The 18,584-nt window shown below is 45.2% G+C and overlaps 10 protein-coding genes across 10 annotated transcripts; 6 read left to right on the top strand and 4 right to left on the bottom strand.

Annotated features, from left to right (window-relative positions):
- Nucleotides 1–401: 401 nt before the first annotated feature.
- VTP01DRAFT_8242 (uncharacterized protein) lies at nucleotides 402–617 on the bottom strand (the record flags this gene model as incomplete). Its single annotated transcript, XM_069387342.1, has 1 exon — nucleotides 402–617. One exon carries the CDS (start codon nucleotides 615–617, stop codon nucleotides 402–404), a length of 216 nt encoding a protein of 71 aa, XP_069241120.1.
- A 216-nt stretch (nucleotides 618–833) lies between these two features.
- On the top strand, nucleotides 834–2,968 carry VTP01DRAFT_8241 (uncharacterized protein; the record flags this gene model as incomplete). The annotated part of the gene is made up of 4 exons (XM_069387341.1): nucleotides 834–1,592; nucleotides 1,690–2,238; nucleotides 2,304–2,742; nucleotides 2,805–2,968. The coding sequence occupies 4 exons, from the start codon at nucleotides 834–836 to the stop codon at nucleotides 2,966–2,968; spliced, it is 1,911 nt and encodes a 636-aa protein (XP_069241119.1).
- Nucleotides 2,969–3,096: 128 nt separating this feature from the next.
- VTP01DRAFT_8240 (uncharacterized protein) lies at nucleotides 3,097–3,367 on the bottom strand (the record flags this gene model as incomplete). Its single annotated transcript, XM_069387340.1, has 2 exons — nucleotides 3,097–3,180; nucleotides 3,242–3,367. 2 exons carry the CDS (start codon nucleotides 3,365–3,367, stop codon nucleotides 3,097–3,099), a joined length of 210 nt encoding a protein of 69 aa, XP_069241118.1.
- A 38-nt stretch (nucleotides 3,368–3,405) lies between these two features.
- VTP01DRAFT_8239 (uncharacterized protein) lies at nucleotides 3,406–5,232 on the bottom strand (the record flags this gene model as incomplete). The annotated part of the gene is made up of 11 exons (XM_069387338.1): nucleotides 3,406–3,424; nucleotides 3,486–3,643; nucleotides 3,717–3,924; nucleotides 3,981–4,115; nucleotides 4,181–4,229; nucleotides 4,304–4,409; nucleotides 4,661–4,721; nucleotides 4,779–4,832; nucleotides 4,887–4,930; nucleotides 4,994–5,072; nucleotides 5,123–5,232. The coding sequence occupies 11 exons, from the start codon at nucleotides 5,230–5,232 to the stop codon at nucleotides 3,406–3,408; spliced, it is 1,023 nt and encodes a 340-aa protein (XP_069241117.1).
- A 106-nt stretch (nucleotides 5,233–5,338) lies between these two features.
- Nucleotides 5,339–7,976, top strand: VTP01DRAFT_8238 (uncharacterized protein; the record flags this gene model as incomplete). The annotated part of the gene is made up of 5 exons (XM_069387337.1): nucleotides 5,339–5,597; nucleotides 5,670–6,017; nucleotides 6,099–6,375; nucleotides 6,449–6,884; nucleotides 6,951–7,976. 5 exons carry the CDS (start codon nucleotides 5,339–5,341, stop codon nucleotides 7,974–7,976), a joined length of 2,346 nt encoding a protein of 781 aa, XP_069241116.1.
- Nucleotides 7,977–8,618: 642 nt separating this feature from the next.
- Nucleotides 8,619–10,866, top strand: VTP01DRAFT_8237 (uncharacterized protein; the record flags this gene model as incomplete). The annotated part of the gene is made up of 12 exons (XM_069387336.1): nucleotides 8,619–8,733; nucleotides 8,794–8,984; nucleotides 9,048–9,152; nucleotides 9,234–9,323; nucleotides 9,385–9,452; nucleotides 9,519–9,687; nucleotides 9,747–9,902; nucleotides 9,960–10,049; nucleotides 10,109–10,272; nucleotides 10,332–10,384; nucleotides 10,448–10,635; nucleotides 10,717–10,866. 12 exons carry the CDS (start codon nucleotides 8,619–8,621, stop codon nucleotides 10,864–10,866), a joined length of 1,539 nt encoding a protein of 512 aa, XP_069241115.1.
- A 218-nt stretch (nucleotides 10,867–11,084) lies between these two features.
- On the top strand, nucleotides 11,085–12,203 carry VTP01DRAFT_8236 (uncharacterized protein; the record flags this gene model as incomplete). The annotated part of the gene is made up of 6 exons (XM_069387335.1): nucleotides 11,085–11,173; nucleotides 11,265–11,383; nucleotides 11,444–11,514; nucleotides 11,574–11,786; nucleotides 11,849–11,946; nucleotides 12,008–12,203. The coding sequence occupies 6 exons, from the start codon at nucleotides 11,085–11,087 to the stop codon at nucleotides 12,201–12,203; spliced, it is 786 nt and encodes a 261-aa protein (XP_069241114.1).
- Nucleotides 12,204–12,317: 114 nt separating this feature from the next.
- VTP01DRAFT_8235 (uncharacterized protein) lies at nucleotides 12,318–13,994 on the bottom strand (the record flags this gene model as incomplete). Its single annotated transcript, XM_069387334.1, has 7 exons — nucleotides 12,318–12,938; nucleotides 12,997–13,254; nucleotides 13,328–13,407; nucleotides 13,475–13,590; nucleotides 13,653–13,724; nucleotides 13,794–13,860; nucleotides 13,937–13,994. The coding sequence occupies 7 exons, from the start codon at nucleotides 13,992–13,994 to the stop codon at nucleotides 12,318–12,320; spliced, it is 1,272 nt and encodes a 423-aa protein (XP_069241113.1).
- Nucleotides 13,995–14,371: 377 nt separating this feature from the next.
- Nucleotides 14,372–15,795, top strand: VTP01DRAFT_8234 (uncharacterized protein; the record flags this gene model as incomplete). Its single annotated transcript, XM_069387333.1, has 7 exons — nucleotides 14,372–14,460; nucleotides 14,542–14,684; nucleotides 14,741–14,777; nucleotides 14,842–15,073; nucleotides 15,133–15,318; nucleotides 15,385–15,475; nucleotides 15,548–15,795. The coding sequence occupies 7 exons, from the start codon at nucleotides 14,372–14,374 to the stop codon at nucleotides 15,793–15,795; spliced, it is 1,026 nt and encodes a 341-aa protein (XP_069241112.1).
- Nucleotides 15,796–16,158: 363 nt separating this feature from the next.
- VTP01DRAFT_8233 (uncharacterized protein) lies at nucleotides 16,159–17,592 on the top strand (the record flags this gene model as incomplete). The annotated part of the gene is made up of 6 exons (XM_069387332.1): nucleotides 16,159–16,643; nucleotides 16,710–16,849; nucleotides 16,912–17,185; nucleotides 17,241–17,333; nucleotides 17,390–17,460; nucleotides 17,537–17,592. The coding sequence occupies 6 exons, from the start codon at nucleotides 16,159–16,161 to the stop codon at nucleotides 17,590–17,592; spliced, it is 1,119 nt and encodes a 372-aa protein (XP_069241111.1).
- Nucleotides 17,593–18,584: the final 992 nt, after the last annotated feature.

The following is an 18,584-nucleotide window of genomic DNA, read 5'->3' as shown; positions in this document are numbered from 1 at the left end:
AAGAAGAGGAACGTTATATGTGATGGAAAGAAGAAACAGCAAGTACATGCAGTGCTAAAGTTCGCAAGAAAAATTCGCAAAGGAAAGCACGTGTGTTGTCAGGATTTCATTGCTACACTTAAACTTGCTTTTCATCTTCTTTATCTCACAGTCAAAAGTGCACGTTATATATAGCAGCACCACTTGCACGCTTGTCAAGTCTTACCCAAAATGTGTGCTTTTGGCGGCACATTCATATGATTGGGGATTAGCCGCAGTAACGGCAGATGGTGAAGAAAAAGTTGCAAGTTTTATGCATGACATCGCGATAGCTCTTTACAATTTGCGTTTCTATCCTGACCATAGCTAGTGGATTGCTTAGATGCCGATGTTCTCCCCGATAACGAGAATCGAGAAAACTTTCAAGGAGCGCAGGTACGCTTCAAGCATAGCACATCTTTCCTGTAGCTGCGGAAGCTGCAAACCGTTTCTCGATTGGGCATGCATCGCCGACGCAAGCCTTGGTAGGTCTTTCTCACTTTCGCGGCCGTGCGAAACATTGATTCACGGCCTGCTTCGTGGGCGATAATAACCGTCATCACAGCACCGCAATCTTGACATGGCTGGTCATCCTTCATATTTTAGGAAGAAATAGAATAGTAATATGTACGATCTTGAGAATCTGTTTTATAAAGAAACGCTATACGTAACTGTGCGCATAAAAAGTCCTGCTTCTGCAACGTGTCCGTATGCAATGACATCGTACGCTCGTCTACGAATAGACTAGTCAAGGCATACCATGTATGCTAAAGGGATTCTTCTCTTTCGCCCTCTAAATGCAATCATAGAACGCCATGTCTACTGAGCAAAATATTCCCCCGTCAAATCCATTTGTTTCCGCAACAATCCTTGCAACCGACAGCCGATCTGGCGATATGTACTGTAATGATATGCAAGACGTTCCACGGCTCAAAGACCGAGCGGCGGCGGATATTGACACTCTTGACCGACGATATGTATCCAATCGATCCTTCAGCAGCGAAACAATGGTTGCAACCTGTGCCGATTCTTCATCTAGCTCATATTTATCAAAAACTGATTGCGCTGAACCATTACCTAATGCGAACGTTCTAGAGAAGGATGAGAAGCGGATACAGTTTCCATCTGCTCGAAAGCGGGCCAGGCCGCCATCAGACTCGATAACGTCTCCAAAGAAGCCAAAGTTACCATACTTGTCTAGCAACGAAGATGACAAGTGCAAAAAGAACATATCCGAGGACAATGACGAAGAGGATGACAAGACGGTTACTTCTACTGCCAGTAGAAGCAGCATGAAAAACAGCGACGATCTTTTCAACACAGATCATGCATCCAAAAATATATGCGATAGCAGCGCAACGACATTCGAAGCATCAACATCGTCTCCCGCAAGCAGCAAAGATGCCATTAACGAAAAGCCGGATGGTAGCGACGATATCTATGTTAATGTATCGCAAGATGTACCGACGATGCCAACTGCTACTACGCACGAGCAACTATTCCACACCAAAAAAGCAATCGTCTTGACCTTGGGCCAAAGTCTACTACAGTTCGGTGTACCTTGCCACAGGGTAGTAAGTGAAGTATCTTGCATGTAGAAAGTCTTTTTCTTCTTTCTCCTTTTGCTTGAGTTATCCATCTAAAGAAAAGATACATTGCAATGTATGATAGGAGGAGTCAATGAAGCATGCTGCGAAAATGCTCAAGGTACAAGCCAGTTTTTCAATAGTTCCTGATCTGGTACTGGTATCTGTTACAAATCCGCGCTTAGCAGAGCCAGAAACCGTCGCTGTCAAGTCGCCACAAGCAATGGATGTATGGCGAGTATCGCGCGTCGTACGAACCATGAACAACTTTTACAAAGGTCATTTTGGTCCAGAAGAATGTCTTGCATCGTTAAAACGGATTCTAGCTTCAAAACCGACCTGCAGTAACATTGCAGTATGCCTCTCCTTTGCATTGACAGGGTTCACTGCTACTGCGTGCATGTTTGAGGGTACTTGGATAGATGCTTCGGCGGCTGGAGCTGCCGGCCTCGTGGCAGCATTGCTTTTCATTGCAGCAAACAACTTCCCTGCATACGGTCCTGTCTACGAGGTCTCTTGCAGCATACTTGTCGGCTTCTTTGCTCGCGCTTTAAACCGATATGCCTGCTTTACCAAAGTTGCAGTATCGTCCATTCTGATCCTGCTTCCTGGCTACGGAATGACCATGTCAGTCGTAAGCAGACTTTACACAGCCGTTAATTTAAAATGTGTAAAAAATAATGATTTTGTGCCACGTAGATGGAAATTACTTCTCGGCAGGTTACAACTGGTGCTATACGACTCACATACGCAACCATTCTTGCATTTATGCTTGCCTATGGACTCCAGATTGGCAGCCGCTTGTACCTTACTCTTGATCCGGAGATTGCTGATGACGGATATTGCGGACCACCAGTCTCACCATGGTTCTTTATTCTGCTCGTTCCAGTGATGAGCATTTCCATTGGCTTGAGCTACGGCTCTTCTCGGCATCAATACACTACCCAAATATGTTGCGCCACCGTTGGGTTCTGCGTCCTTTATTTCCTCGGCAAAGTAGTTAGAGACGCTCAAATCTTGAGCACTATTGCTGCCTTCTCGATGGGACTGTATTCGAACCTTGCATGCAAATTGACAGGAGAACCAACCTTGGGCCCGCTTTGCGTTGGCATTACACTCTTGGTGCCTGGTAGCATAGGTAAGTTGAACCAATAAGTTATATATACTTTTTACATGTCTCATCAACATTAATGTGAAAAGGTGTTCGTAGTGCATTTGCACTGTTGTATCAAGATGATCCTACGCAAGCACTATTTGCACTTCAAATGCTGCAAGTCGCACTCGGTTTATCAGTAGGACTTTATGCTGCTGGCATGATTGTATATCCTATGGGCAAACTTCAATCATTGTACATTTCTCTCTAAATAATATTAAAAACTAACAAGGAAGATAATCGCTTCCCTTCTCGAAAGCATGCATTCTTTTTTATTTACAAGAAACGAAAAACGGGGAGGCTCAAATATTTAAAGTAACGGACGATTTTTTCTTGCTGTTAATGTTGCGGGACAAGCACTGCTCTGTACCGAACCTTGTTCGATTCGCTGTCTTTGATGGCTTTTTCAATACCTTCTGTCGTCTATAAGTAAATAAATTAATCAATAGAGTAAGCTACATGATCTTGTCGCTTTTTATGTCACCAAGGGATATTCCTTAATGGCAGGCTTGACACTGTGACGTTGAGCAAACTCAAGCATCAATTCCACAGCGTGTCTACCGCTGAGAATGGCACCTTTGAAAACGCGCTGGTTTTGCAAGAAGGGCATGACACCTTTGATCTGAATTGGACCGTTGGGAATACCAATCAAGAAGAAAGATCCGTTCTATATATCATTAATTCGTAAGCCAAATGACGAAGCAACATCCTGGTGATGGCCAACTTACCTATCCAAAAGATCAAGATATGTGTCCCATTCCAGATCAATGCTGACAGTATCCAAAATCAAGTCAAACTTGGAGGCTATTTCGATGTATTCAGGTGTAAAGTCCTTGGAAACCATGAACTCGTGTGCACCGAACGTAAGGCATTCGTCTTTCTTGTTCTAATATAGAGATGACCCTGTTAGATTACACAAAATGGTATGTCAAATATGCAGAATAAAAAAATTGACTTACGGGTGTATGAGAGATAGCTGTAACATGGCAACCCCATGCACTTGCGAATTGAAGTGCCAAGTGTCCAAGACCACCGATGCCGACGACTGCAATTCTAGCTGTCGGCAACAGTTTGGCTTGCGGCAGAGCAGTAAAAACGGTCAATCCAGTGCACATTAGAGGTGCTGCCTCCTGAGGCGTGAAACCATCTGGAATCTTATATACAAAGCTAGATTTTTATATTTTGCTTAGCAACGAGCATATCAGGCTAATCCTTTTACGTACCCTTCCTTGCAGACAACACCGTGTGCGAACCCATTATTGTTCCCTTCTGGATACAGGACATGGTCCGGGCACATAATATCGTTGCCAGAAATGCATTGACGACAGTTCAAGCAACAGTCTCTCAAGTACGAATAGCTACAGTTTACAATTAGCGACTGTTATTATTGGATTAAACACTAACCTTGTAACTCGTCACTCACCCGACAACATCGCCTTTCTTGTATCGCTTAACATTTTTACCCACTTCTACTATTTCTCCAACGGGTTCATGGCCAGGATCGTGTCCGGTTGAGACATGTAAAGCACGTCGGTGTGAGATAGACCGCAGGCCAGCAGTTTGATGTAAACTTCGTCGCCTTTCAATGGAGGCGCATCGTAGGTAAACTCTTTGAGCTTCCCGGGTTTGTCAGTGGTAGGAAATGCTTTAATCTTGAATCCAGACACAGTGGCCCCTCAAAAGCTTTTGAAAGAACCAACAAACTGTAAAGTGTAGATTCGTGTAGTTCTTTTATGGATCGCTCTGTCAAACGGCAAAAAGCCCGATGTCATATAACATGGGGCAATTACATTGATAGATCAAAAGGCGAGATCCCGATATCATATAACAGGGGGTGGGGAATGCATCGATAGATTTACTAATGTAGGCTTCAAAAGCGCATCAAGCCATGGTGCATGCTCACAAAGTCTTGCTCCTCGTTGTCATGGCAAGAGCCCAGGCGCTTGTTTCCATTGCGATTGTGTCTAGAGTAATACAAATACTTAGCATTGATATATGTCTGTATACAGCCTGTCTACAACCTTGACTGTCGGGTTGTTTCTGCGTAAGACCCAGTATTTTGGTTCACCCATTGTCTGCATGAATCCCACCCTAGCCTGCTCAGGTTCCGCCGAACAGGGCGAACTCACACTCTGAGGAACAACACCAAAGCCTTAGTAAAGGAATTGATTATCTAATATCATATTTATCGATTACATCTTGCAAATATCCCACGCTTTATGTTGGACCTTTGTACCTCGCTGACAAGAGCAAGTGTTGCTGCCTGGAAACGGCTCCGACATGGCCGTGAACTACCCTTGCCCAAGTAAGCAGGACTTGAATGATAGAGCAGGGAGGAAAGTTTATGCAGAGAATGGCGCGATACTTTGATAGGATCGTAAAAGCAAAAGCGAATTGGGAGATAGGGTATTGTCGTTGTGATACGTCAAGCACGCAAAGGGCGTGTTCTTCCATCCGACACCTCGGTGTTTGCATGCATTCTGCAGTTTTTACAAGTTGATCTCCGCTTTTAACCGAGTGCACGGAAGCCATCGATTCAATTTACATCTCTTCCTCCTTTTTCTTCTTCCTCCTCCTTCTTATGGCTCAAGGATACTCTTCAGTGCCGCAAGAGGAGAACAGCGCGGGCACAAACCAGCCCGGCCGCCTCCGCCGATGGTGGGAGCACGCAGTTGGCTCCAAGGGAGAGCGCGCTCCACTCATCGACAGGCAGAGCATGACACTGCAGCCTCCCAGACGAACCTGGATCAAGAATGCGCTTATCGTGATTGCAATCATCCTGGTACTCGCTGGTCTTGGTGGATTGATTGCGTATTTCATCAAGGGCTCCGATGATGGCCGTAAGTATTTACAGATCGACGCGACTTTTCCACTTTGGGACCGCGGTGTTAATTGATGACATTATTATGCAGAGCTCTGGCCTGGAAAAGACCAAATACTGCATGCTGAAAAGCTTGTGCTTGATCTTCCTGACAATGAAAATATTCGCGGTTATCTCAAGCATTATACCTCCGTTGCGCATCTTGCTGGAACTGAAAGCGATAGGTCCCAGGCTGAGTGGACTCGCGACAAGTTCATTGAATTTGGAATCGCCAATACGACCATCAAGACATACTATCCTTTGCTCAACTATCCTGTTAAACATCGACTTGCCATCGTCTCGGGTCCAGAGGAGCTTCGCTACGAAGCTGAGCTGCGCGAAGATGTTGTTGACGAGGACGAAACCAGCAAAGACCCTGACAACGTTCCCACGTTCCATGGTAATGTCCAGGAAAGAGACTACTGTTGCAAGCTCACGAGAAACCTGTTTGGGCTCAATTTGACATATTTGGCATTACTAGGCTATTCCAAAAATGGCACTGCCACCGGTCCTGTCGTTTATGCAAACTACGGACGCGTTGAAGATTTCCAATACCTTGTAGACCAGGGAGTTAACCTCACTGGAACCATTGCCTTGATGCGCTACGGTGGTGCTTTCCGTGGTCTCAAGGTTCGCGCTGCTGAAAAGTTTGGTTGCGCTGGCGCTCTTATTTACTCTGACCCTATCGACGATGGACCGATCAACAAGGAAGGATATCCTTACGTCAACCCTGCCAAGTCTTACCCTGAAGGACCATGGTATGTCTCCAAAGCGACGAATTCGTACCTTATCGAATATTGTATACATCTCACTTTTGACAAACTTTATCAGGCGCTCGCCAAGTTCTGTGCAACGTGGATCTGTCCAATACTTGTCCTTGACAACTGGTGATCCTCTTACTCCTGGATACGCTGCCACTAAGGATGCACCAAGACTCGATAGAGACGAAGTTCATGGTCTTGCCAAGATCCCATCCTTGCCTATCTCCTGGAGAGACGCACTTCCTTTGCTCAAGGCTACCCAGGGCCACGGTGTCCGTGGTGAAAACGATTGGGCTGGAGGCCTCGAAGAAGTTGACTATTACAGCGGACCCAGCGAAGGGGATGTGAACCTGGTCAACATTATTGATGAAAAGATTACACCTATATGGGATGTTATCGGTGTTATCGAAGGCGCAGTGGATCCCGACAGCGTCATTGTGCTTGGCAACCACCGCGATGCCTGGGTTTACGGTGCTGTCGATCCCTCATCGGGCTCTGCAACTTTGGTATGACTAATCAGAATCTTCACTTCACTTGGAATACAGGATACCTAACTGTGACAATCATTGTAGCTTGAGCTGGTCCGTGTCTTTGGCGAATTGTTAAAGACTGGTTGGCGTCCTGCTCGAACCATCCTTTTTGCATCCTGGGATGCTGAAGAGTATGGTTTGGTCGGTTCCACCGAATGGGTAGAGGATAACCGGGATTGGCTCAGAGAGAAGGCTGTCGTCTACATTAACGTAGACGTTGCTGTATCCGGTCCTCACTTCCAAGCAGCTGCTTCCCCATCTCTTAGCAACTTGATCTATGAAGTAACTAGCAGTATTCAGGACCCTCGAACTGGCAAGACCGTGTATGAGGCTTGGAGCGAGTTCACTAACCGAACTGGCACGCCATCTCCCAAACCAACCGTCCGCAACCTTGGCTCCGGTTCTGATTTTGTTCCTTTCTTGGATCATCTCGGTATTGCCAGTATTAGCATGGAATTTGAGGGCGACTATGGCGTTTACCATAGCAACTACGACAGCTTCCACTGGATGGAAAAGTTTGGTGATCCCGATTTTTACTACCACCAAACACTCACCAAGATTTGGGGTTTGATGACTCTGCGCCTCTCTGACTCTGTCATATTACCGATTTCTCCAAATGACTACGCGGAAGCTCTGGACGGCTATGTCGACGAACTTTCTGCTTACTCTGCACAATCCAAGGACTTTTCTCTGCTGAAGGAGTCCATTGGCAAACTTTCAGATGCTGCTAGCCACTTTGAAAAGCGTCGTGCTCGTCTCGATGCAAAGGTACAAAAATTCGTTGATGACAACGAGAAGCTTCCAGCCAAAGTTGCTCGCCGCGTCGCCCGTACCAACAAGCGCCTTACCTACTTTGAGCGCGGTTTCGTGGATCCCGAGGGCATCAAGGATCGTACTTGGTTCAAGCATGTCGTCTACGCCCCAGGCCTTTGGACCGGGTATGACTCTCAGGTATTCCCTGCTATCGTCGACGCCCTGGACTCGGGCGATGATGATTTGGTCAAGCACACCGAAGAGCGTGCTTCTCTCAGCATCGATAAAGCTAGAGATTGGCTTTCTACCAAATAAATTAGTATACTGCAGCTTGATGTAATTATAAACAGCTCGAGAAGACTTTGTGATAAGTTTATGGAAGAGAGAACAGTTATTTCTAAGCAGAGGATAAGTGAAGCGGCAAAAGTATTTTTCGAGTTGAGATTGAAGACACTATGAATGTACTTTTTGAAGCACTCTTGCTCTTCTTTCCTCTTTTTGCGCAGCTATACTATCTTGTAGCTCGCATGTGATAGAAGAAAACATTATTTATGTATCCATCACGGAATCCAGAGGAGTGTTGAGGGATCAAACCAATGGGTTGGTTATGTAAACGGTGTTTCCTACAGCATATTCAGGTACATCCTCTAGTAATCCATTGTATACCTGAATTGTTTATGAATTTGCGGACGCTCTATATATACTTTACCATCCGGTGTATACCAGTAGGCTTTTCGAAATATTGATTTAAAATATGGATGAGCTTGCATACTAATTGCATGAATTTCAAAGCAACGTATGTCAGAACGGAGCCATACCATCAGGATCGAGTAGGAAAACGGTCCTTTAGTTGGATTTTCCTAAGTGGTTATAGCTATTCTAGTTTATTTGTATAAGTTAAAAAAGACGAGAACATTTCCCCAACTAGCAGCATACTTTCCTTTTTCACTGAGAAACATGCCTTCTGTTGTTACGCCACTCGAACGCATCGCGCGAATCGCAGAATCGCCATTGTCCTTCTCTAATGGAGAAAAGATTGACGCTCTCAGAGCTCTGTCAGTGTCGCTTTCTGGTAATGGACTGCGCGATCTGACCGGTTACTATAGACTGCTTACGTGATCGTCTCTTGCAGATAATGTCGCGGCAGAGCAGGCCGAAGCTATCTTCGAGACAGTGCCTCTGCGAGCATTCTATCAAATGTTTGCAGCGGCCGGAGACGACAGCGAGGAGGAGCAGTACTTGGTCAAAATTCTCTGCGAAGTCGTTGGAAAGTTGCTGCAACCTATCGGCTATCAGGAACTCGTAGGGGACCAGAGCAATGCGGTAAAAGAAAGGCGATAATTTGCATGAAGAAGTCTTGTCTCATACACGGACAACATCGTATAGACTTTCTTGCTGCAGGGTCTAGGCCACTTTTCACCATCGATCCGCCTGCTCTCACTAATACAAGTCGAGAAATGCTTGGAGTCAGACGAGGCGACAGAGCAAGTCGTATGTAAAATATACCGCTTTGGCCAAGAGAAGAGATTACATTAACTTTTTCATATTCTGATGCTTGCATATTTTCTACAGGCACACTCTAACGTGTTCCCAATGATCATAACGACAATAGCATTCCAAGATACTGGAATTGCGTCTAAAGCGGTCGATTTAACAAGCAAAGTATGTTGAATGCGCTCTCGTTTTCCTGTTTTACGCACCTCTATTTATGCAGAATATCTAGATCGGTAGCAAGGTGCCGAACGCCTTGTTCGAGGAAAACGTAAATGCGCTTCAAAGCCTATTGAGTGTGTAAGTAAAGTAAAGAATGACGACGACTACATGTATTCCATGGCTGGAAATATTAACGTATTTCAGAAACGAAACTGTACGGTTTCGAGTTTATGAACTTGTTGTTAACGTATCAGGATCATCCGACCGCGCATTTGACCTGGGCAAAACTTCTGGTCTTCTCCAAACGTTAATCGACGAAGTCAGATCGCCCGATTTGCTCTTACGGCTCAACGCCATAGAGATTCTTGGAGAAGTAAGGATTTACGGTTACGGTTTAGAAGATTTATCACTTGCTCAAAGCTTTCTTCCTAGGTTGCAGTAAGCAGCAGTGGATTTGCGTTCTTGGAGAAGGCTGAAGTTCTCGATAGTCTCACTGAATTGATGGATAACGAAGACGAGAGTGATACTGGAGTAGTATTGACAAAATCACTCGCCTTTAAATTCTTCGGCAAACTCGGTGGAAACAAGGTGAAAGCAAAGAGGGATATGTACATTGGAGAGTGTGATATGCTAAAGACATCGTAGGATATAATATTCGAACCGATCGAGCGCAAGTACCATGTATTCTCCAGATTACATAGGTGTCTCGACACAAGCACCAACAGGGAGATCTTGGTACGTTCATAATTCTATCTATTGCTCATAGGCATCTTTGTATTGACGTATCCATTTAGACAGTTGCAATAGCAGCTATTGGATTGATTGGATCACATCCGTCAAATCTCCAGCTTCTCTTTAGAAGCTCACTGAAAGATTACTTTGTCGACTCATACCGTACATCGTCTGGCCATATCAAAGCAGTCTATCTACAAAGTCTATCTAAAATTCTATCCGTAAGGTAAAGAGGAAAGAGTTTCCACAGGCACTGTCGTCACATGTCTCTTACTGTTGCGTCAGAGATGGTCCAGAAACTGAACAAATGACGGAGGATATATACAGATCGTTGGAAGGTGAGATTTGCACATTCCATTTGCTTGGATGTGAGATATCTGACAATGCCGAACGCTTCCAAGGTCGACCTTCAACTCTTGAAAGCCTAGTACAAACAGCGAAGCAACCTGTTCCAGAAGTCCGAATGGCTGCATTTGCAACGCTGCACGCAATTGCAACGCATACGTGGGGACAGCAGATTATGGCCAACTCGGGCGATTTTCTGGGATATCTCCTGGATCGCACGACCGAACACTCGTTACCTGGACAGGTGAGAAGATTTCATTTTGCTGTTGCTGAAAATGCTATTAAAGGATACGGAGCATAACATCATTCTTTATTTACTATGTAGCAATGGAAATATGCCATCGTCGAAGCTCTTATTAGAGCGGACAATGCAGTCAACATTTTCGGAGGTCATTATCCAATGTTGCAACGCTATTTGCGTGAAGGTCCATACTATCGTCCTACAGAACCTGTGACAGCAATGGAAAGTGCATAGATAGCATTAAAAAAGTGCACAACTATTATAATGGAATCCTTTTCAGCATTTATAATAGTCACTTAATTACCATCTGCCATGCATCTTAGTCTGCATTGACGGTGGAATGGCTTCTCAGCATTTTTAATCGCAGACATTTCGACAGCTCCCGAAATCTGAAACATTTCATGCAAAGAGAGATTCCTCGCTGTCTTCTTACTGCTTTTTTTCGCAAGACAATGGCGAATCTCGACGTGAAGATAAAGCTTGCAAACACTTTAGCAACTCTGCTGCTCATAGGCTTCCAAGCCTTCAGTTACTCCAACTGGTACATGGTTTCCCATTTCTGTTGAGATTACACGCCTGTTTTCGCAACATTGAACTGAAGCGAGATTTATCTCTTTTTCCACGACGCAAAGGTTCATTGGACACGAAGAAGGATTCCAAGGACGCGACTTTGTAATCATTCTCGTTGGAATTTTGCAGCTGCTGCTTATTGGTATGACTATATACCAGTGGCTCCCCAGTGCACCCAAAGGTAAGATATACTATTTTGTGTCCTGGTTCCTGCAGTCCTAAGCGTGTGCTTTCCTTTTAGACTTTTTCGAGGCCCTCGGATACTGGTATCTCTTGATCGCTGTGCTTAACAGCGGCATTGCTTTGCTCTGGGCAAGTTGTTGTTGTAGGAAAAAGGAGGAGTGGGTCTCTAACGTATTTTGTGAGTATAGTTTTTCCACCTCGACATCTTTGCATTCGTGGGTCTGTTGTGGCTACTGGCGACTTTGGTGTTCGTGTATCACCGTCTGCGCAATTATCCTCCGCGCCATGGCACCGATATGGCGTTCTTGAACTCGCCGTTCTCGATCTATACGGCATTCATCTTTTTCATCACGCTCTGGCAAATCTTCCAGTTTAGCGACAAGACAAAATCACATCCAGTGGTAATGCAATCGTATAAAACTGAAAAAATAACTCTCGGGGAGTCTAAAGAACGGATATTTAGGTGCACACGGTGATCATTGTCATCATTGGATTTGTCGCTTTGCACCTCGTGGACTATTCTCACCGTCATGATTGGGTCTTTGCATTAACCACCGCATGGTAAAAGGCGTAGCGAGTTGCTTGCTATGCAAAAAAAAATTACTCACTGTCGCGGTTGTAGGATCCTTCTGGGTGCCGCCGTCTTTTTGACGTCCACTCCACACACAGTGTCCCTCATTGTGGTCGGCATCCTAGTGAGTGCTGTGGCACGCACTCTTATTCCGAATTGGTTGGAGCGCATCAACCGCCGTTTCAGCCGATGGACAAGCCGATTTGGTGAACGTGCAGAACGTGCACCGCTCCTCGGGGGTAATTAAGCAAAAGAATGAGTTTGTATTAAGTGCATCAAATTGGACAGATGACTTTTATCTGTATTTTTTATCCCTCTTTCTCTATATGAAAACACTTTATACATGCTGCAGTAACTTGCTTTATTTAATGTACGCCTTGAGTTTCCTTAAACGTTCAACGGCTTGTTCGAGAACGTCGTCAGTTTTACAGAATGCAAAGCGGGCAAAGTTCTTGGCCAGATCCCAGTGTTCTCGCGAGTAGAATTCAGAGGGAGGAATGGCACATACACCGATTTCCTTTGTGAGCCAGTAGCAAGTCTTGAAATCGCCTCCGCGGTTATCGAGCTCTGCAGGGAAAGGATAATCGGAGGGGATATTGAGCTTTGTCGTGTTGACGAGGATGTAGTATGCGCCTTCAGGTAACGTGTAAGGAAGCTCCAACTCGTCAAACACCTTGGAAAGGATTGCACGCTTTTTCAAATATGCTTCAGTTTGCTGCTTAAAGATAGGCTGCTCGAGTGCGGCTTCGAGGCCAGCAGCAACGGCTTCCTGGCATGGCGAATTGACGCAGAATACGACACGGGTTTGGGCAGCGAATGCATACTTGACCAAATGCTCAGGACCGATCAACCATCCTACGCGCCATCCAGTTGCTGCAAAGCTCTTGCCACCTGATCCAACGGTTAGCGTGCGTTCCCACAAGTTACCCAAAGTGGCAATGCGAGGGAACTTGTTCAAGGGAGGATAATAAAGTCGATCATACTGAATCGTGTCCCGTTAGCATAGTATACATGTTTCAAAACAGTAAGGATGTACATACGACTTCGTCAGACAGGATGATCAGATTCTTTTCCTCCGCTACTTGTCCGATAGCCAACAACTCCTGTTCGTCGAATACTTTGCCGACAGGGTTGTGAGGTGTGTTGAGAACGATCATTTTAGTCTTGCTAGTGATCTTTGAGCGCAGTTCGTCGATATCGAGACGCCATTCATGCGAAGAGATGTTGGAGTCGGCAGCCTTTGCAGGAGCACGCAGAGGCACAAACACCGGTTTACCACCGTTCATTGTAATGTTGGACTAGATTGTTGTCGTTACTGCACATCAGTATACACGTATCCATGATAATCATCATCGTCATCCTCCAACATACAATATACTGGTCAAAAAAAGGCTCAATGCAGATAACTTCGTCACCATCGTTCAAAAATCCAGCAAATGTCGCAAACATGGCTAGCAGCATTATTCGCTGACTTTAGTGCAATTTGATCATGCAGACTGAACCGTGTGACGCCCTCACCTTCGTTTGCGCCGGCTGTTACCAGAATTTCCGTTTCTGGGTTAAGCTTTCTGTCGAACTCGGGGGCGTACGACGCTGCCAATGCGTTGCGCAATCGCGGTCGTCCTTTGGGATGGCTTTTTCGCTTTCCATTAGTTATCTCTCCACGTAACATCCAAGATATACGTTGTTCTGGTACCTGTATTGGTTCGATTCTACAATGTCAATGGCTTCCTTGGCAGCGTTTTGCACAACGGCCGGTGGTCCGAAGCTGGTTGCATAAAGGACTGATAAGTTGCTGCCGATATACTCAATCTATAAAATATTTCGCAAAACTCACTTCATGTAGCCCTGACCGAGGTTGATGGCCTTGGTCTCGGCAGCCAACGGGGTGAAAATCGACCAGACTGTATCAAAGTTGTCAGAAACAGTTCCTTTCCTTTTTATGCGACGCCGTCAAAATATATATACAGCTTTACAGACCGTCTTTTTCAAACTTGGCGACACGAGAAGCCGGAGCGAACTTTGTCGAGGTTGACATTGCTCTGATTGCGTTGGAAGAGGAAAGAGCACGGCGCGCAACAAGCCGGACGAACATGGTGCCGATGGGATACTGAGTGGATTTGAGACGAGGTGAATCAATCCCGATCCGCGAATAGCATCCGTTCCTTCTGATGCAATTTCCTGTGAAAAAAAAGATCTACACAGAGTTGCAATACATCAAAGCCATTGAATTAACTGACGATGCACGCAAAATAAAGTTTATCCTCCTCCCATCCTCGTTTACGTTTAGCAATAAAGATACGAAGTGAAGACGAGCGTTGTTGCGCGCTGCTGCAAGAGAGCTGTCATCCTTGTAGTCGGGGACCGAGCGTCGTTTCGTCGTCTTCTCGTCCTACCTCACCTTGAAACCATCAAATGAAGCTATTATCCAGTGCTGTCTTGTATGCAGCTGCGTTCTTTGGCTCGCATTTAACAGCAGCAGACTCGATTGAGCATCGTCAAACGTAAGTTGTTCTATGAGACAGCGGGACGTAAACTGTAAAAGGATCTACGTACTCAATCGCGAAACGTTTGTCCACCATCAGAGCACCTGTTCTTCCTGCAGAAGAACTGGCAGCTTGCAACGGCGCTCCAGAGCAGTACGACATGCCAGTAAACTATTTCCCGTGGCTAGGTACATGCGACGTTGGTGCAGACAGCGAAAATATCAAGGACTTGATGTATAAGGGTAATTATTACAAGTAGGATGAGCCATTTATTGCATTTATTAATATCTCTGCAAAGGCATCCGTCTATTGGATTTGAAGCTATGCAAGCAAAGGTAACGACGACAGCGACTGGTCCTGGTGTGGAACATATAGAACTAAGCAAAAGAGCGTTGACAGCCAGGGAAAGCACATGGCTGTATGCTCCGCTGACGGCGAACCATCTGCTATGCGGTGGCAAGATGTGCTTGATCCAGTGCTTGACTTTGCTCGCGCTGAGCCCGAGCAAATTATCGTGATTAATCTTGATCTGAAAGAACAAGACGTTGAGACGATGGAGGATGACTTGGATGCTGTCTGTAAAGTGCATGCCGAGCGGACAGAAGGCACAAAACTGTATGAGCCTCGAGAGGTAAAAAAGATACGGTCAATATCAAAAGTATTTTTAATCTACAATATCGGCCCTGTTAGTGCCCGTTTGTTTATACCCTCAAGTTCCCGGCCATGTCCTGGCCTTCTTTGGGCGAGTTGGTCAACTATGATCCACAAATGGCCCAGTGGGAAGGAGATGGAGAGCTCGTAGGCGTGCGATCAAAGGTGATATTGACTTACAATGGCAATATGCTGCCGCGACATCGTACCAGCTACTTGTCCAAGGTATATTTAAAGAATAGTCTGAACGCTGTTGTGAAAAAAAAGAGCTCTAAATCGATATCCTGCAAGAAATTCTGGACAACGGTCGAGCTGGAAGAAAAGGACACTGCTGAGCGGTTGAACGAGCTATGCTCTAGTGCGAACGCTGTAGGATTGAAGGGTATGCAACGGTGCTGTTTGATAGCAGAAGGAGAAGATATATGCTCAAAACTGGTGATTTTTACCATTACAGGTGAAATCAAGCCTAAAATCTGGGAAAATGCATTGTTTGAGCCATCATCTTGCAACATCAACGAAGCCTCGGCGAAAACTTTCATCAACGTGCTTCTGACAAATTCTGTCAACGACAAGCTCCTTTATCTCAGAAACCTCCAATCCCTTCTTGTACCCGTCAACTATGCAAAGTGGCAGGGCCGTGACAAGATCGTGCTCCCTACAACGAATGTCGAAGAAGAAGAACACGAACATGACGAGCTATAAAAGGGAGTCAAGGTTCCACAGATCTGCTGCATGCACGGAAAGTTTAAATAAATCCATTGGTAATCGAAATCATAGTTTATCAGGACGCTTTTATCTTTTTTAAAGCCTTCGATCTACTGTAGTGTGCACTACTCTTGGATCCTCTTACTCTCACAACTTAACAAAACTTCCCAGCGATGGAGGAAGCTGGTGGGGCCAGCAGCGAAGCGGCCTAAAAAAAGGGCGGAGCTTTTCGTTCTGCCCGAGACACAGATACCAAATTTGACATGGTGGGACGGCTCAAAACTGTTACCTTGTCTGCAGCAGCCCCCCAGCTGGTACTTTTTCTGCTCCTTCTCCTTTTCTTTCCAACTCTTCTTCGCCATGGCGCGATCGTGGGCTCGACTGCAGCTTGCGCCACGCGCTCTCTTCGCTGCGGGATTCTGTCTTATTCTCGTGTCGCTTTATTTATTTTCGTCGACTTCTTCACCCAACTGGTCCTTCCGCCACCGCCAAGACACTCAAGTGTCGTACAATGTTAGCGACGAACCGGTGCGCGCATGCTTTGTTGTACTTGTCCGAAACGAAGAGTTGAATGGCATCGCATCAACCATACGCCAAGTAGAAGAACGCTTCAACAAAAAGTTTAACTACCCGTACATATTTTTGAACGATAATCCGTTTACGCCCGAGTTTATTAATGTCACATCCGCCCTGACATCAGCCGAAACACGTTACGGAAAGCTCGATGAGCAAATGTGGGGATACCCTTCTTTCATCAACCAGCAGTACGCAGCAGAGAAACGAGCAGAGTTGGCCCAGATGGGTATTCCGTATGCGGATAGCGAGAGTTACCGTCACATGTGCAGGTTTGCTTGTCGTCGATCCATTGCGCTTAACCGCATCGAGTTACGCTGAATCGGGTGCTGTTGTAGATTTCAAAGTGGGTTTTTCTTTCGGCATCCTTTACTCGACGAGTTTGATTATTACTGGCGTTTGGAGCCAGATGTGGACTATCACTGTGATATTGACTACGATGTTTTTAAATTTATGCGCGATAATGGCAAGAAATATGGTAAATGGAATGACAGGAATCATAGCCAAACTGTTTCGCTGACTTGGGGCTTTGCATTCAAGGCTTCAACATTGCATTCCGAGAGTTCCATGCTACCGTGCCTACGCTATGGAATACAGTGCTAGAGTTCAGACGCACGCACCCAGAAGTGATGAAGCATTTTCCCGAAACCAAAGGCTCGCTGTGGCGGTTTGTCACGGATGATAAGGGAGCTAGCTACAACCTGTGCCATTTCTGGACAAACTTCGAGATTGCTGCGCTGGATTTGTGGCGATCCAACGATTATCTCAAGTATTTCAACTACCTCGACAGATCGGGAGGGTTCTTTTATGAAAGGTAAACAAAGGCGGTGTGACATTGTCGCTGTGTATTCTAAAACAACTTGTAAAAGATGGGGCGATGCACCAGTCCATTCGATCGCAGCAGCAATGATGCTTCGAAAGGAAGAATTCCACTTCTTTAATGACATTGGCTATAGACACACGTGAGTATCTGAAATTAGATATTGAATAAGAGGACGATACTTATGCATTTATCTAGTGCATATACCCATTGCCCTACTGAACCGGAATTCCGTGACAAGTGCTCCTGCGATCCAGCTGTTAACTTTGGTAAGTTTTCACAGCCAAGACAAAAGAAATGAAAAGCAACGTGTATTGACTGTACATCACTGTGCATTAAAAATAGACTATGATCCAGGTCTGAGTTGCTACTCAATATACAAAGAAGCGCTTTCATCCTGAGCCCAGGAATATACACTTTGCTATTTCTGGGACTTTTCATTTCAACCATTCTCAATAACTGCAAACTCACTTGTACAAATTTTAGCTCAACTTTAGATCGCATTAAAACACAAAGGATAATGGAATTGCGTTGATAGGATCTTTTGGTTGGATTCTTGGATGTACAGATTCCTCAGATTTACAGAAGTCTTTGCAATACCTTCGTGTCACAAGCCAATTTCGTCCCAATCTTTTCGAGTGCAAGCATCTATTTCTTTCTGCTATAGTATCTAAACCTCATACAACTGCTGGAAAAAGGAAGCGAATGTAATGGATAGAAGAGGGATAATGCATTGCTTAAAACTGCAGAACTGGTGTATTCTATCGCCTGTTGGTTCTACTAATGTCTGTTGCATGCAGATCTTACTTGTATGTAACAGCGCAGAAAAATATGCTGAGAGAGTATGTATGTACACTTGGCAGGCCAGCTGTATAGAGTTACGTAACGTAGTACTGCGTGTGTATGTCAAGGTTATTACAGCTGGCATCGAAAAGATCAGCTCCAGCACCGAATTCTCTGGACAGTTAAATACAAGTTATTCCAATGAGCAAGACCTACACAGGTTTTACGAGCAAGTTTCTTCGCATTTGATTCCATCATTTCCTTTTCTAAATTTTGTCGTCACTGAATACTTCGTCAGAATATCCTTCACCAAACACATCAACGTACTTCTCTTTCATCTTTCCATCATTTCTCGACGTTGTTATGAGGAAATCCAAATTATCAAAATCCTATCAAACGCTCCCTCCAACCAACCAGTTATAAGAGCTAGAAACGCGTTCGAAAACAACAGCTGTTTCGATTATTTCCAGTTTGCTGCAAGCGTCAACTCCGGGAAAAAGGACGCAAACTATCGTTACAACGCCGCGCTGAGGACTATACTGAAACAAGGAATGAAGGAGGAGAGAGACAGCGAAGATATTCGGTGAGTATCTTCCTGAATCGGTTTATT

Source organism: Rhizomucor pusillus, assembly GCF_041956525.1.
Source record: "Rhizomucor pusillus strain CBS 183.67 unplaced genomic scaffold VTP01scaffold_5, whole genome shotgun sequence".
Lineage (NCBI taxonomy): Eukaryota > Fungi > Mucoromycota > Mucoromycetes > Mucorales > Lichtheimiaceae > Rhizomucor > Rhizomucor pusillus.
This window is presented reverse-complemented; position numbering and strand designations above follow the sequence as displayed.